A 13,495-nucleotide genomic window follows, 5' to 3' on the forward strand; every position below is an offset into this window, starting at 1 on the left:
TGTCACAGCACTCAGATCTGCGATGCCGACATCAGAAGCCTCTTGCGGCGCTACCATATTTTCGAAGCGCTGGTGCGCCCAAAGATGCTGCGGTGATGGAAATAGCATCCATCTGTCAATCAGGCCTAAAGTACATACGCATTAACATTCATTGTGAGAGAACTGGTAAATAAGAGCTGTACGGGGAATAGGCCAGTGTGATGTAGGAGAAGTTACTCGAGCTCTCTGATTCATTGCTCTGACAATGCTAACTTCTGCATTTATTATACTTTGCTGTGGGATACTAATCTCACCATTTTCTTTATTTAGTAAGTGGGAGAAACCTCTGCATACCACCAGATGATATTTACTACAGAAATGAGTTTGATAACCTTTCCATGTATATGGATAATGCAGGAAAGCTGATATGTTGTCCTTGTGTTTCCAGGTTTTGGACCTCGTAATGAAGATTTTAAAAATGTTTGTTTTCTCTGTGAGAAGAGTCAGCCTGTGGACAGTCTGTGCCTTCGCCATCATTCACCTGCTGCCTGTAGATGCTGACATAAAAGCCGTAAGTTACAAGACCTTTTACTCTGTAGCAGGGGCGGATCCAGAAAAAAAGGACAGGGGGGGCACTGTGATTGGGAAAGTGTAGTTGTGGGGTGTGGCAGTGACGTGAGGTGAGGCAGGTGAGCCAGAGCCTTTCCTGTCATACTAACGTATATGGAAAATACAAAGAATATATTATAAATATCTTCTTTGTATCTAATCATTTATATAGTCAAATCTTTGGAGTAAAAAGTCTATGGCAGGGGCCTATGGATGGATATCGCAAGCCCACCATCAAATGATCTTTCGATGCAAAAAAATAATTAGATAGAAGTAAAAAAATCATATGATTAGCGCATGCGCAAAAAAAGTCCTGTTTGCGCATGTTCAACCCTCTGCAGTATGGTGGCCTGGGATCGGACTTGGGGCAGGCCCATCACTACACCATCAAATGTTTACCATTAGATGGCGGCAAACAATAGAGGGAAAAACCACTACCATCGCAACAAAACATTGATGGTTGCAAACCATCGTGATGCGATGTCCATCCCTACCCCTGCCTACCTTTTCCGCACATCTCTGATCAAAGCTCACCAAATTTCCAGCAGTATCACCTGTGTATAATGCCCACATGTATATACTGCTGAACCTGTGTATAATGCCCACATGTAAATACTGCTGAACCTGTGTATAATGCCCACGTGTACCCTTTGGCTCATATATTGTGTGTAAATCTGGCTCTGGTAGTAGCCAGTGCATCCTCAGCCAGTTGCCTCAACGCACGTTCCTGCTGGACAGAGGCTGCAGTATGGCGAGCGAAAGATCTCTCACCTGCTACTATGCCTCTTTAGGCTAAAAGGAGAGATGGCGTAAACTAACGTGAACAAACTCTGAAAAGCTTTGCTGATAATAATGGGGTCTGCGATCTGTAGTGCTAATTAGCATTCAGCAAGAGATTTTGTGAAATCTCCTGCATTATGCTATTCGTATATAGTCACAAGCCATAAAATTATGCAGAAAATTCAGTTTCTACATAATTTTATGGTAAAATGCTTGATACATAGGCCTCATAGAGTGCGAGTAAGTGCTCAATGAAACCACTACTAACAGTAAAGTAAAATTGTTTAAATAGAAATGTTTTGAATACCATTTGCTAAAAGACAGAATTTGTCTAATTGTAAGCATTCAAATCTATATTTTATTTTAAAACACATACATTTTCCACCTGCTACAGTACTGTATATCACCACAAGTATTATCCATTCTGAATATAAATGCAGAACACATGGATTTATTTAATAAACATTTACCTGTATTTAATATTCACAAAGATCTGCCATTAACAGTGATGGTGTAACGCTAATAACTGAAAAGTAAGCCAAATAATAAAGCACATTTTTTAGAATATAAAATGGGTCCCTGGAAGTTTTTGAAAATCTGTGATGTTATATATTTACAATATTTTAATATATGGCAACCAGGCTTTTATGTACCTACTCTATCAGAAAACAATAGGATTAATTATTTTTTATGCTGTCCTTCTGTATTCCTGGCTGTCTCCTGTTTGTTTTATGGTGACCTGTTGTACTTTATTGTCTGGATCAGGTCAGGAATGTGGCAGAGTTTAGGATTTTAGCCTGCACCTACAAAACTCATTGAAGCAGACTAGTAAATGCATATCCTCAGAGCAGCACAGACAAACTTATAGTTGAACTTACTGTAGCTGCCGTGTGTGGGCAATAAGTCAATGCATGTTTATGTATTACTGGCACAGTTTCTGCAGCAGGCCGCCCCACATACTGGCTGGTGGGATCCCGTCTGTGTGTGACTGTGTGGAGCAGTGGGGAGAGGAGGTTGAAAAGCATATGTTGGAATCTCCTTGTCTCCCTCTGCCGTAAATTGGAGCATTCTTTTGACCTCACCTTCCCTCCCGTCTTCACTCTTCCGGTGACTGACAAGCAGCTGGGTCCGGGAAGCTTGCAGAGCAGAGCTCACGGAGGCGGAAGCCGCGGAGCTACTGCTGACCAAGCTGCTGCTACAGGTACTATTAATGCTGGCAGCAAGTACAACAACAAAAAAAAGCCTGAAAATGACAGGGGGGGCACGTGCCTTGGTGCCCCCTCCCTGAATCCGCCAATGCTCTGTAGCACTTCAGGGGGTATCCAATTAGCTGCGATAGGTGCGATAATTTAGCCTATCTTCCAAGAAAAAAAAACAGCTTTTCTCTGACGTCCTAGTGGATGCTGGGACTCCGTCAGGACCATGGGGATTAGCGGCTCCGCAGGAGACAGGGCACAAAAATAAAAGCTTTAGGACTAGGTGGTGTGCACTTGCTCCTCCTCCCATGACCCTCCTCCAAGCCTCAGTTAGGTTTTTGTGCCCGTCCGAGCAGGGTGCAATCTAGGTGGCTCTCCTAAAGAGCTGCTTAGAAAAAGTTATTAGGTTTTTTATTTTCAGTGAGTCCTGCTGGCAACAGGCTCACTGCAACGAGGGACTTAGGGGAGAAGAAGTGAACTCACCTGCGTGCAGGATGGATTGGCTTCTTAGGCTACTGGACACCATTAGCTCCAGAGGGATCGAACACAGGCCCAGCCATGGAGTCCGGTCCCGGAGCCGCGCCGCCGACCCCCTTGCAGATGCCGAAAAGTAAAGAGGTCCAGAAACCGGCGGCAGAAGACTTTTCAGTCTTCATGAGGTAGCGCACAGCACTGCAGCTGTGCGCCATTGTTGTCAGCACACTTCACACCAGCGGTCACTGAGGGTGCAGGGCGCTGGGGGGGGGCGCCCTGGGCAGCAATGATAATACCTTGTTCTGGCTAAAAATACATCACATATAGCCCCTGGGGCTATATGGATGTATTTAACCCCTGCCAGGTCTCACAAACACCGGGAGAAGAGCCTGCCGAAATAGGGGGCGGGGCCTATCTCCTCGGCACACAGCGCCACTGCTCCGCTGCGAGGAAGGCTCCCAGGACTCTCCCCTGCACTGCACTACAGAAACAGGGTAAAAAAAAAACAGAGAGGGGGGGCACTTTTTTGGCGATATTGATATATTAAGCTGCTATAAAGGAAACAACACTTCTGTAGGGTTGTTCCTATATATTTATAGCGCTTGGGTGTGTGCTGGCAAACTCTCCCTCTGTCTCCCCAAAGGGCTAGTGGGGTCCTGTCTTCGATAAGAGCATTCCCTGTGTGTCTGCTGTGTGTCGGTACGTGTGTGTCGACATGTATGAGGACGATGTTGGTGTGGATGCGGAGCAATTGCCGGTAATGGTGATGTCACCCCCTAGGGAGTCGACACCGGAATGGATGGCTTTGTTTATGGAATTACGTGATAATGTCAGCACGTTACAAACTAGTGTCGACAGTGAAGAAACAAACGTATTTTCCAGTAGGGCCACACGTTATATGATCACGGCAATGAAGGAGGCTTTGCATATCTCTAATACTGCAAGTACCACAAAAAGGGGTATTATGTGGGGTCTGAAAAAACTACCTGTAGTTTTTCCTGAATCAGAGGAATTGAATGAGGTGTGTGATGAAGCGTGGGTTAACCCCGATAGAAAACTGCTAATTTCAAAGAAGTTATTGGCATTATATCCTTTCCCGCTAGAGGTTAGAGCGCGCTGGGAAACACCCCCTAGGGTGGATAAGGCACTCACACGCTTATCAAAACAAGTGGCGTTACCGTCTCCTGAAACGGCCGCCCTCAAGGATCCAGCTGATAGGAGGCTGGAAACTACCCTGAAAAGTATATACACTCATACTGGTGTTATACTGCGACCAGCCATCGCCTCAGCATGGATGTGCAGTGCTGGGGTGGTTTGGTCGGATTCCCTGACTGAAAATATTGATACCCTGGATAGGGACAGTATTTTATTGACTATAGAGCAATTAAAGGATGCTTTTCTTTATATGCGAGATGCTCAGAGGGATATTTGCACTCTGGCATCGAGAGTAAGTGCGATGTCCATATCTGCCAGAAGAAGTTTATGGACGCGACAGTGGTCAGGTGATGCGGATTCCAAACGGCATATGGAAGTATTGCCGTATAAAGGGGAGGAATTATTTGGGGTCGGTCTATCGGATTTGGTGGCCACGGCAACAGCCGGGAAATCCACCTTTCTCTATCGTCCTAAGTGGATGCTGGGGTTCCTGAAAGGACCATGGGGAATAGCGGCTCCGCAGGAGACAGGGCACAAAAGTAAAGCTTTTACAGGTCAGGTGGTGTGTACTGGCCCCTCCCCCTATGACCCTCCTCCAGACTCCAGTTAGATTTTTGTGCCCGGCCGAGAAGGGTGCAATTCTAGGTGGCTCTCCTAAAGAGCTGCTTAGAGAGTTTAGCTTAGGTTTTTTATTTTACAGTGATTCCTGCTGGCAACAGGATCACTGCAACGAGGGACAGAGGGGAGAAGAAGTGAACTCACCTGCGTGCAGGATGGATTGGCTTCTTGGCTACTGGACATGAAGCTCCAGAGGGACGATCACAGGTACAGCCTGGATGGTCACTGGAGCCACGCCGCCGGCCCCCTCACAGATGCTGAAGCAAGAAGAGGTCCAGAATCGGCGGCTGAAGACTCCTGCAGTCTTCTTAAGGTAGCGCACAGCACTGCAGCTGTGCGCCATTTTCCTCTCAGCACACTTCACACGGCAGTCACTGAGGGTGCAGGGCGCTGGGGGGGGGGCGCCCTGGGAGGCAAATGAAAACCTTTAAAAAGGCTAAAAATACCTCACATATAGCCCCAGAGGCTATATGGAGATATTTACCCCTGCCTAAATGTACTAAATAGCGGGAGACGAGCCCGCCGAAAAAGGGGCGGGGCCTATCTCCTCAGCACACGGCGCCATTTTCTGTCACAGCTCCGCTGGTCAGGAAGGCTCCCAGGTCTCTCCCCTGCACTGCACTACAGAAACAGGGTATAACAGAGAGGGGGGGCAAAATAAATGGCAATATATTAATATAAAAGCAGCTATAAGGGAGCACTTAATCATAAGGCTATCCCTGTCATATATAGCGCTTTTTGGTGTGTGCTGGCAGACTCTCCATCTGTCTCCCCAAAGGGCTAGTGGGTCCTGTCTTCGTATAGAGCATTCCCTGTGTGTCTGCTGTGTGTCGGTACGTGTGTGTCGACATGTATGAGGACGTTATTGGTGTGGAGGCGGAGCAATTGCCAAATATGAGGATGTCACCTCCTAGGGGGTCGACACCAGAATGGATGCCTTTATTTGTGGAATTACGGGATAGCGTCAACTCGCTTAAGCAGTCGTTTGCCGACATGAGGCGGCCGGACACTCAATTAGTGCCTGTCCAGGCGCCTCAAACACCGTCAGGGGCTGTAAAACGCCCCTTGCCTCAGTCGGTCGACACAGACCCAGACACAGGCACTGATTCCGGTGGTGAAGGTGACGAATCAACCGTATTTTCCAGTAGGGCCACACGTTATATGATTTTGGCAATAAAGGAGATGTTACATTTAGCTGATACTACAGGTACCACTAAACAGGGTATTATGTGGGGTGTGAAAAAACTACCAGTAGTTTTTACCGAATCAGAAGAATTAAATGACGTGTGTGATGAAGCGTGGGGTGCCCCGATAAAAAACTGCTAATTTCAAAGAAGTTATTGGCTTTATACCCTTTCCCGCCAGAGGTTAGGGAGCGCTGGGAAACACCTCCTAGGGTGGACAAAGCGCTAACACGCTTATCAAAACAAGTGGCGTTACCCTCTCCTGAGACGGCCGCACTTAAAGATCCATCAGATAGGAGGATGGAAAATATCCAAAAAGGTATATACACACATGCAGGTGTTATACTACGACCAGCTATTGCGACTGCCTGGATGTGCAGTGCTGGGGTAGTTTGGTCAGAGTCCCTGATCGAAAATATTGATACCCTGGACAGGGACAATATTTTACTGTCGTTAGAACAAATAAAGGATGCATTTCTTTATATGCGTGATGCACAGAGAGATATCTGCACACTGGCATCACGGGTAAGTGCTATGTCCATTTCGGCCAGAAGAGCTTTATGGACACGACAGTGGACAGGCGATGCGTAGAGGAGTTATTTGGGGTCGGTCTATCGGATTTGGTGGCCACGGCTACGGCCGGGAAATCCACCTTTCTACCTCAAGTCACTCCCCAACAGAAAAAGGCACCGACCTTTCAACCGCAGCCCTTTCGTTCCTTTAAAAATAAGAGAGCAAAGGGCTATTCATATCTGCCACGAGGCAGAGGACGAGGGAAGAGACAGCAACAGGCAGCTCCTTCCCAGGAACAGAAGCCCTCCCCGGCTTCTACAAAAGCCTCAGCATGACGCTGGGGCTTCGCAAGCGGACTCGGGGGCGGTAGGCGGTCGTCTCAAGAATTACAGCGCGCAGTGGGCTCACTCGCAGGTAAATCCCTGGATCCTGCAGATAATATCTCAGGGGTACAGGTTGAAATTAGAGACAGAGCCACCTCGCCGTTTCCTGAAGTCTGCTTTACCAACGTCCCCCTCAGAAAGGGAGACGGTTTTGGAAGCCATTCACAAGCTGTATTCTCAGCAGGTGATAGTCAAGGTACCTCTTCTACAACAAGGGAAGGGGTATTATTCCACTCTTTTTGTGGTACCGAAGCCGGATGGCTCGGTAAGGCCTATTCTAAATCTGAAGTCCTTGAACCTGTACATAAAGAAGTTCAAGTTCAAGATGGAGTCACTCAGAGCAGTGATAGCGAACCTGGAAGAAGGGGACTTTATGGTATCCTTGGACATCAAGGATGCGTATCTCCACGTTCCAATTACCCCTCACACCAGGGGTACCTCAGGTTCGTTGTACAAAACTGTCACTATCAGTTTCAGACGCTGCCGTTTGGGTTGTCCACGGCACCTCGGGTCTTTACAAAGGTAATGGCCGAGATAATATTTCTTCTTCGAAGAAAAGGCGTATTAATTATCCCATGCTTGGACGATCTCCTAATAAGGGCAAGGTCCAGAGAACAGCTAGAGATGGGTTTAGCACTATCTCAAGAGGTGCTAAAGCAGCACGGATGGATTCTGAATATTCCAAAATCCCAATTAATGCCGACAACTCGTCTGCTGTTCCTGGGGATGATTCTGGACACAGTTCAGAAAAAGGTTTTCTTCCCGAAGAAAAAGCAAGGAGTTATCTGACCTGGTCAGGAACCTCCTAAAACCAGGAAAGGTGTCTGTACATCAATGCACAAGAGTCCTGGGAAAAAATGGTAGCTTCTTACGAAGCAATCCCTTTCGGCAGATTCCATGCAAAGGGATCTGTTGGACAAATGGTCAGGGTCGCATCTTCAGATGCACCTGCGGATAACCCTGTCGCCGAGGACAAGGGTATCCCTTCTGTGGTGGTTGCAGGAGGCTCATCTATTGGAGGGCCGCAGATTCGGCATGCAGGATTGGATCCTGGTGACCACGGATGCCAGCCTGAGAGGCTGGGGAGCAGTCACACAGGGAAGAAATTTCCAGGGAGTGTGGTCGAGCCTGAAAAAGTCTCTTCACATAAGCATTCTGGAACTAAGAGCAATCTACAATGCTCTAAGCCAGGCGGAACCTCTGCTTCAAGGAAGACCGGTGTTGATCCAGTCGGACAACATCACGGCAGTCGCCCATGTAAACAGACAGGGCGGCACAAGAAGCAGGAGGGCAATGGCAGAAGCTGCCAGGATCCTTCGCTGGGCGGAGAATCACGTGATAGCACTGTCAGCAGTATTCATCCCGGGCGTGGACAACTGGGAAGCAGACTTCCTCAGCAGACACGACCTTCACCCGGGAGAGTGGGGACTTCATCCAGAAGTTTTCCACATGCTATTAAACCGTTGGGTAAAACCAATGGTGGACATGATGGCGTCTCGCCTCAACAAAACACTGGACAGGTATTGCGCCAGGTCAAGAGATCCGCAGGCAATAGCTGTGGACGCGCTGGTAACACCTTGGGTGTACCAGTCGGTATATGTGTTTCCTCCTCTGCCTCTCATACCAAAGGTATTGAGGATTATACGGCAAAGAGGAGTAAGACTAGTGGCTCCGGATTGGCCAAGAAGGACTTGGTACCCGGAACTTCAAGAGATGGTCACGGACGATCCGTGGCCTCTACTTCTGAGAAGGGACCTGCTTCAGCAGGGTCCTTGTCCTTTTCAAGACTTACCGCGGCTGCGTTTGACGGCATGGCGTTTGAATGCCAGATCCTAAAAGGAAAAGGCATTCCAGAAGAAGTCATTCCTACCTTGATAAAGGCAAGGAAGGAAGTCACCGCGAAGCTTTATCGCCGTATTTGGCGAAAATATGTTGCGTGGTGCGAGCAGCGGAGTGCTCCGATGGAGGAATTTCAACTGGGTCGTTTTCCTACATTTCCTGCAATCAGGATTGTCTATGGGTCTCAAATTGGGATCTATTAAGGTTCACATTTCGGCCCTATCAATATTCTTCCAAAAAGAATTGGCCTCAGTCCCTGAGGTCCAGATTTTTATCAAAGGAGTACTGCATATACAGCCTCCTGTGGTGCCTAAGGTGGCACCGTGGGATCTAAATGTAGTTTTAGATTTCCTCAAATCCAATTGGTTTGAACCACTGAAGAATGTGGATTTGAAATATCTCACATGGAAAGTGACTATGTTACTGGCCCTGGCTTCGGCCGGGAGAGTATCTGAACTGGCGGCTTTGTTTTATAAAAGCCCTTATTTAATTTTCCATTCGACATAGGGCAGAGCTGCGGACGCGTCCGCATTTTCTCCCTAAGGTGGTATCAGCGTTTCACCTGAACCAGCCTATTGTAGTGCCTGCGGCTACAGACGACTTGAAGGACTCCAAGTTGTTGGACGTTGTCAGAGCCTTAAAAATATACATTTAAAGGACGGCTGGAGTCAGAAAATCTGACTCGCTGTTTATACTGTATGCACCCAACAAGTTGGGTGCACCTGCTTCTAAGCAGTCGATTGCTCGTTGGATTTGTAACAAAATTCAACTTGTACATTCTGTGGCAGGCCTGCCACAGCCTAAATCTGTTAAGGCCCATTCCGCAAGGAAGGTGGGCTCATCTTGGGCGGCTGCCCGAGGGGTCTCGGCATTACAACTCTGCCGAGCAGCTACGTGGTCAGGGGAGAACACGTTTGTAAATTTTTACAAATTTGATACCCTGGCAAAGGAGGACCTGGAGTTCTCTCATTCGGTGCTGCAGAGTCATCCGCACTCTCCCGCCCGTTTGGGAGCTTTGGTATAATCCCCATGGTCCTTTCAGGAACCCCAGCATCCACTTAGGACGATAGAGAAAATAAGAATTTACTTACCGATAATTCTATTTCTCGGAGTCCGTAGTGGATGCTGGGCGCCCATCCCAAGTGCGGATTATCTGCAATACTTGTACATAGTTATTGTTAACTAATTCGGGTTATTGTTTAGGAAGCCATCTTTCAGAGGCTCCTCTGTTATCATACTGTTAACTGGGTTTAGATCACAAGTTGTACGGTGTGATTGGTGTGGCTGGTATGAGTCTTACCCGGGATTCAAAATCCTCCCTTATTGTGTACGCTCGTCCGGGCACAGTACCTAACTGGAGTCTGGAGGAGGGTCATAGGGGGAGGGGCCAGTACACACCACCTGACCTGTAAAAGCTTTACTTTTGTGCCCTGTCTCCTGCGGAGCCGCTATTCCCCATGGTCCTTTCAGGAACCCCAGCATCCACTACGGACTCCGAGAAATAGAATTATCGGTAAGTAAATTCTTATTTTTTACCTCAGGTCCCCTCCCAACAGAAAAAGACACCGTCTTTTCAGCCGCAGTCCTTTCGTTCCTATAAGAACAAGCGGGGAAAAGGACAGTCATATCTGCCCCGAGGCAAAGGAAAGGGTAAGAGAGTGCACCAAGCAGCTCCCTCCCAGGAGCAGAAGCCCTCCCCGGCTTCTGCAAAGCCCTCAGCATGACGTTGGGGCTTTACAAGCGGACTCAGGGGCGGTGGGGGGTCGACTCAAGAATTTCAGCGCACAGTGGGCTCACTCACAGGTGGACCCCTGGATCCTGCAGATAGTATCTCAGGGTTACAGGTTGGAATTCGAGAAGTCTCCCCCTCGCCGGTTCCTAAAGTCTGCTCTGCCAACGTCTCCCTCAGACAGGGCGACGGTATTGGAAGCCATTCACAAGCTGTATTCTCAGCAGGTGATAGTCAAGGTACCCCTCCTACAACAGGGAAAGGGGTATTATTCCACACTATTTGTGGTACCGAAGCCGGACGGCTCGGTAAGACCTATTCTAAATCTGAAATCTTTGAACCTGTACATACAAAAATTCAAGTTCAAGATGGAGTCACTCAGAGCAGTGATAGCGAATCTGGAAGAAGGGGACTTTATGGTGTCCCTGGACATCAAGGATGCTTACCTGCATGTCCCAATTTGCCCTTCACATCAAGGGTACCTCAGGTTCGTGGTGCAAAACTGTCATTATCAGTTTCAGACGCTGCCGTTTGGATTGTCCACGGCACCTCGGGTCTTTACCAGGGTAATGGCCGAAATGATGTTTCTTCTGCGAAGAAAAGGCGTATTAATTATCCCTTACTTGGACGATCTCCTGATAAGGGCAAGGTCCAGAGAACAGCTGGAGGACGTAGTAGCACTAACCCAAGTAGTGTTGCAACAGCACGGGTGGATTCTGAATTTTCCAAAATCTCAATTGACCCCGACGACACGTCTGCTGTTCCTGGGAATGATTCTGGACACGGTTCAGAAAAAGGTGTTTCTTCCGGAGGAGAAAGCCAGGGAGTTATCCAAACTTGTCAGGAACCTCCTAAAACCAGGAAAAGTGTCTGTGCATCAATGCACAAGAGTCCTGGGAAAAATGGTGGCTTCTTACGAAGCGATTCCATTCGGCAGATTCCACGCACGAACTTTTCAGTGGGATCTGCTGGACAAATGGTCCGGATCGCATCTGCAGATGCATCAGCGGATAACTTTGTCTCCACGGACAAGGGTGTCTCTTCTGTGGTGGTTGCAGAGTGCTCATCTGTTAGAGGGCCGCAGATTCGGCATACAGGACTGGGTCCTGGTGACCACGGATGCCAGTCTGAGAGGCTGGGGAGCGGTCACACAGGGAAGAAACTTCCAGGGAGTGTGGTCAAGCCTGGAGATGTCTCTTCACATAAATATACTGGAGCTAAGAGCGATTTACAATGCTCTAAGCCTGGCAAAACCCCTGCTTCAGGGTCAGCCGGTGTTGATCCAGTCGGACAACATCACGGCAGTCGCCCACGTAAACAGACAGGGCGGCACAAGAAGCAGGAGGGCAATGGCAGAAGCTGCAAGGATTCTTCGCTGGGCGGAAGATCATGTGATAGCACTGTCAGCAGTGTTCATTCCGGGAGTGGACAACTGGGAAGCGGACTTCCTCAGCAGACACGATCTACACCCGGGAGAGTGGGGACTTCATCCAGAAGTCTTCCACATGATTGTGAACCGTTGGGAAAAACCAAAGGTGGATATGATGGCGTCCCGCCTCAACAAAAAACTGGACAGGTATTGCGCCAGGTCAAGAGACCCTCAGGCAATAGCTGTGGACGCTCTGGTAACACCGTGGGTGTTCCAGTCAGTGTATGTGTTTCCTCCTCTGCCTCTCATACCAAAAGTACTGAGAATTATACGGCAAAGGGGAGTAAGAACGATACTCGTGGCTCCGGATTGGCCAAGAAGAACTTGGTACCCGGAACTTCAGGAGATGCTCACGGAAGATCCGTGGCCTCTACCTCTAAGACGGGACCTGCTTCAGCAGGGACCGTGTCTATTCCAAGACTTACCGCGGCTGCGTTTGACGGCATGGCGGTTGAACGCCGAATTCTAAGGAAAAAAGGCATTCCGGAAGAGGTCATCCCTACCCTGGTAAAAGCCAGGAAGGAGGTGACTGCACAACATTATCACCGCATTTGGAGAAAATATGTTGCGTGGTGTTAGGCCAGGAAGGCCCCGACGGAGGAATTTCAACTGGGTCGATTCCTACATTTCCTGCAAACAGGATTGTCTATGGGCCTCAAATTAGGGTCCATTAAGGTTCAAATTTCGGCCCTGTCGATTTTCTTCCAGAAAGAATTGGCTTCAGTTCCTGAAGTCCAGACTTTTGTAAAAGGAGTACTACATATACAGCCCCCGGTTGTGCCCCCAGTGGCTCCGTGGGATCTTAATGTAGTTTTGGATTTTCTCAAATCCCATTGGTTTGAGCCACTCAAATCGGTGGATTTGAAATATCTTACATGGAAAGTAACCATGCTACTGGCCCTGGCTTCAGCCAGGAGAGTGTCAGAATTGGCGGCTTTATCGTATAAAAGCCCATATCTGATTTTCCATTCGGACAGGGCAGAACTGCGGACGCGTCCTCAGTTTCTGCCTAAGGTGGTTTCAGCGTTTCACCTGAACCAGCCTATTGTGGTGCCTGCGGCTACTAGCGATTTGGAGGATTCCAAGTTGCTGGACGTTGTCAGGGCATTGAAAATATATATTTCAAGGACGGCTGGAGTCAGAAAATCTGACTCTCTGTTTATACTGTATGCACCCAACAAGCTGGGTGCTCCTGCTTCTAAGCAGACGATTGCTCGTTGGATTTGTAGCACAATTCAACTTGCACATTCTGTGGCAGGCCTGCCACAGCCTAAATCTATCAAGGCCCATTCCACAAGGAAGGTGGGCTCATCTTGGGCGGCTGCCCGAGGGGTCTCGGCATTACAACTCTGCCGAGCAGCTACGTGGTCGGGGGAGAACACGTTTGTAAAATTCTACAAATTTGATACCCTGGCTAAAGAGGACCTGGAGTTCTCTCATTCGGTGCTGCAGAGTCATCCGCACTCTCCCGCCCGTTTGGGAGCTTTGGTATAATCCCCATGGTCCTGACGGAGTCCCAGCATCCACTAGGACGTCAGAGAAAATAAGATTTTACTTACCGATAAATCTATTTCTCGTAGTCCGTAGTGGATGCTGGGCGCCCATCC

The 13,495-nt window shown here is 48.4% G+C and overlaps 1 protein-coding gene across 2 annotated transcripts in view; it reads left to right on the forward strand.

Moving 5' to 3' along the window:
• The window catches only part of RNF13 (ring finger protein 13), a 322,147-nt gene that overhangs the window by 85,910 nt on the left and 222,742 nt on the right, over positions 1-13,495 (forward strand). For both annotated transcript variants that reach the window (XM_063916030.1, XM_063916028.1), the window contains one exon: positions 428-550. In XM_063916030.1, the coding sequence (XP_063772100.1) occupies positions 443-550 (108 nt within the window). In that variant the 5' untranslated portion in view covers positions 428-442. The remainder of the gene's footprint in view (positions 1-427; positions 551-13,495) is intronic.

The sequence above is a fragment of the Pseudophryne corroboree genome, chromosome 4, assembly GCF_028390025.1.
Source record: "Pseudophryne corroboree isolate aPseCor3 chromosome 4, aPseCor3.hap2, whole genome shotgun sequence".
Lineage (NCBI taxonomy): Eukaryota > Metazoa > Chordata > Amphibia > Anura > Myobatrachidae > Pseudophryne > Pseudophryne corroboree.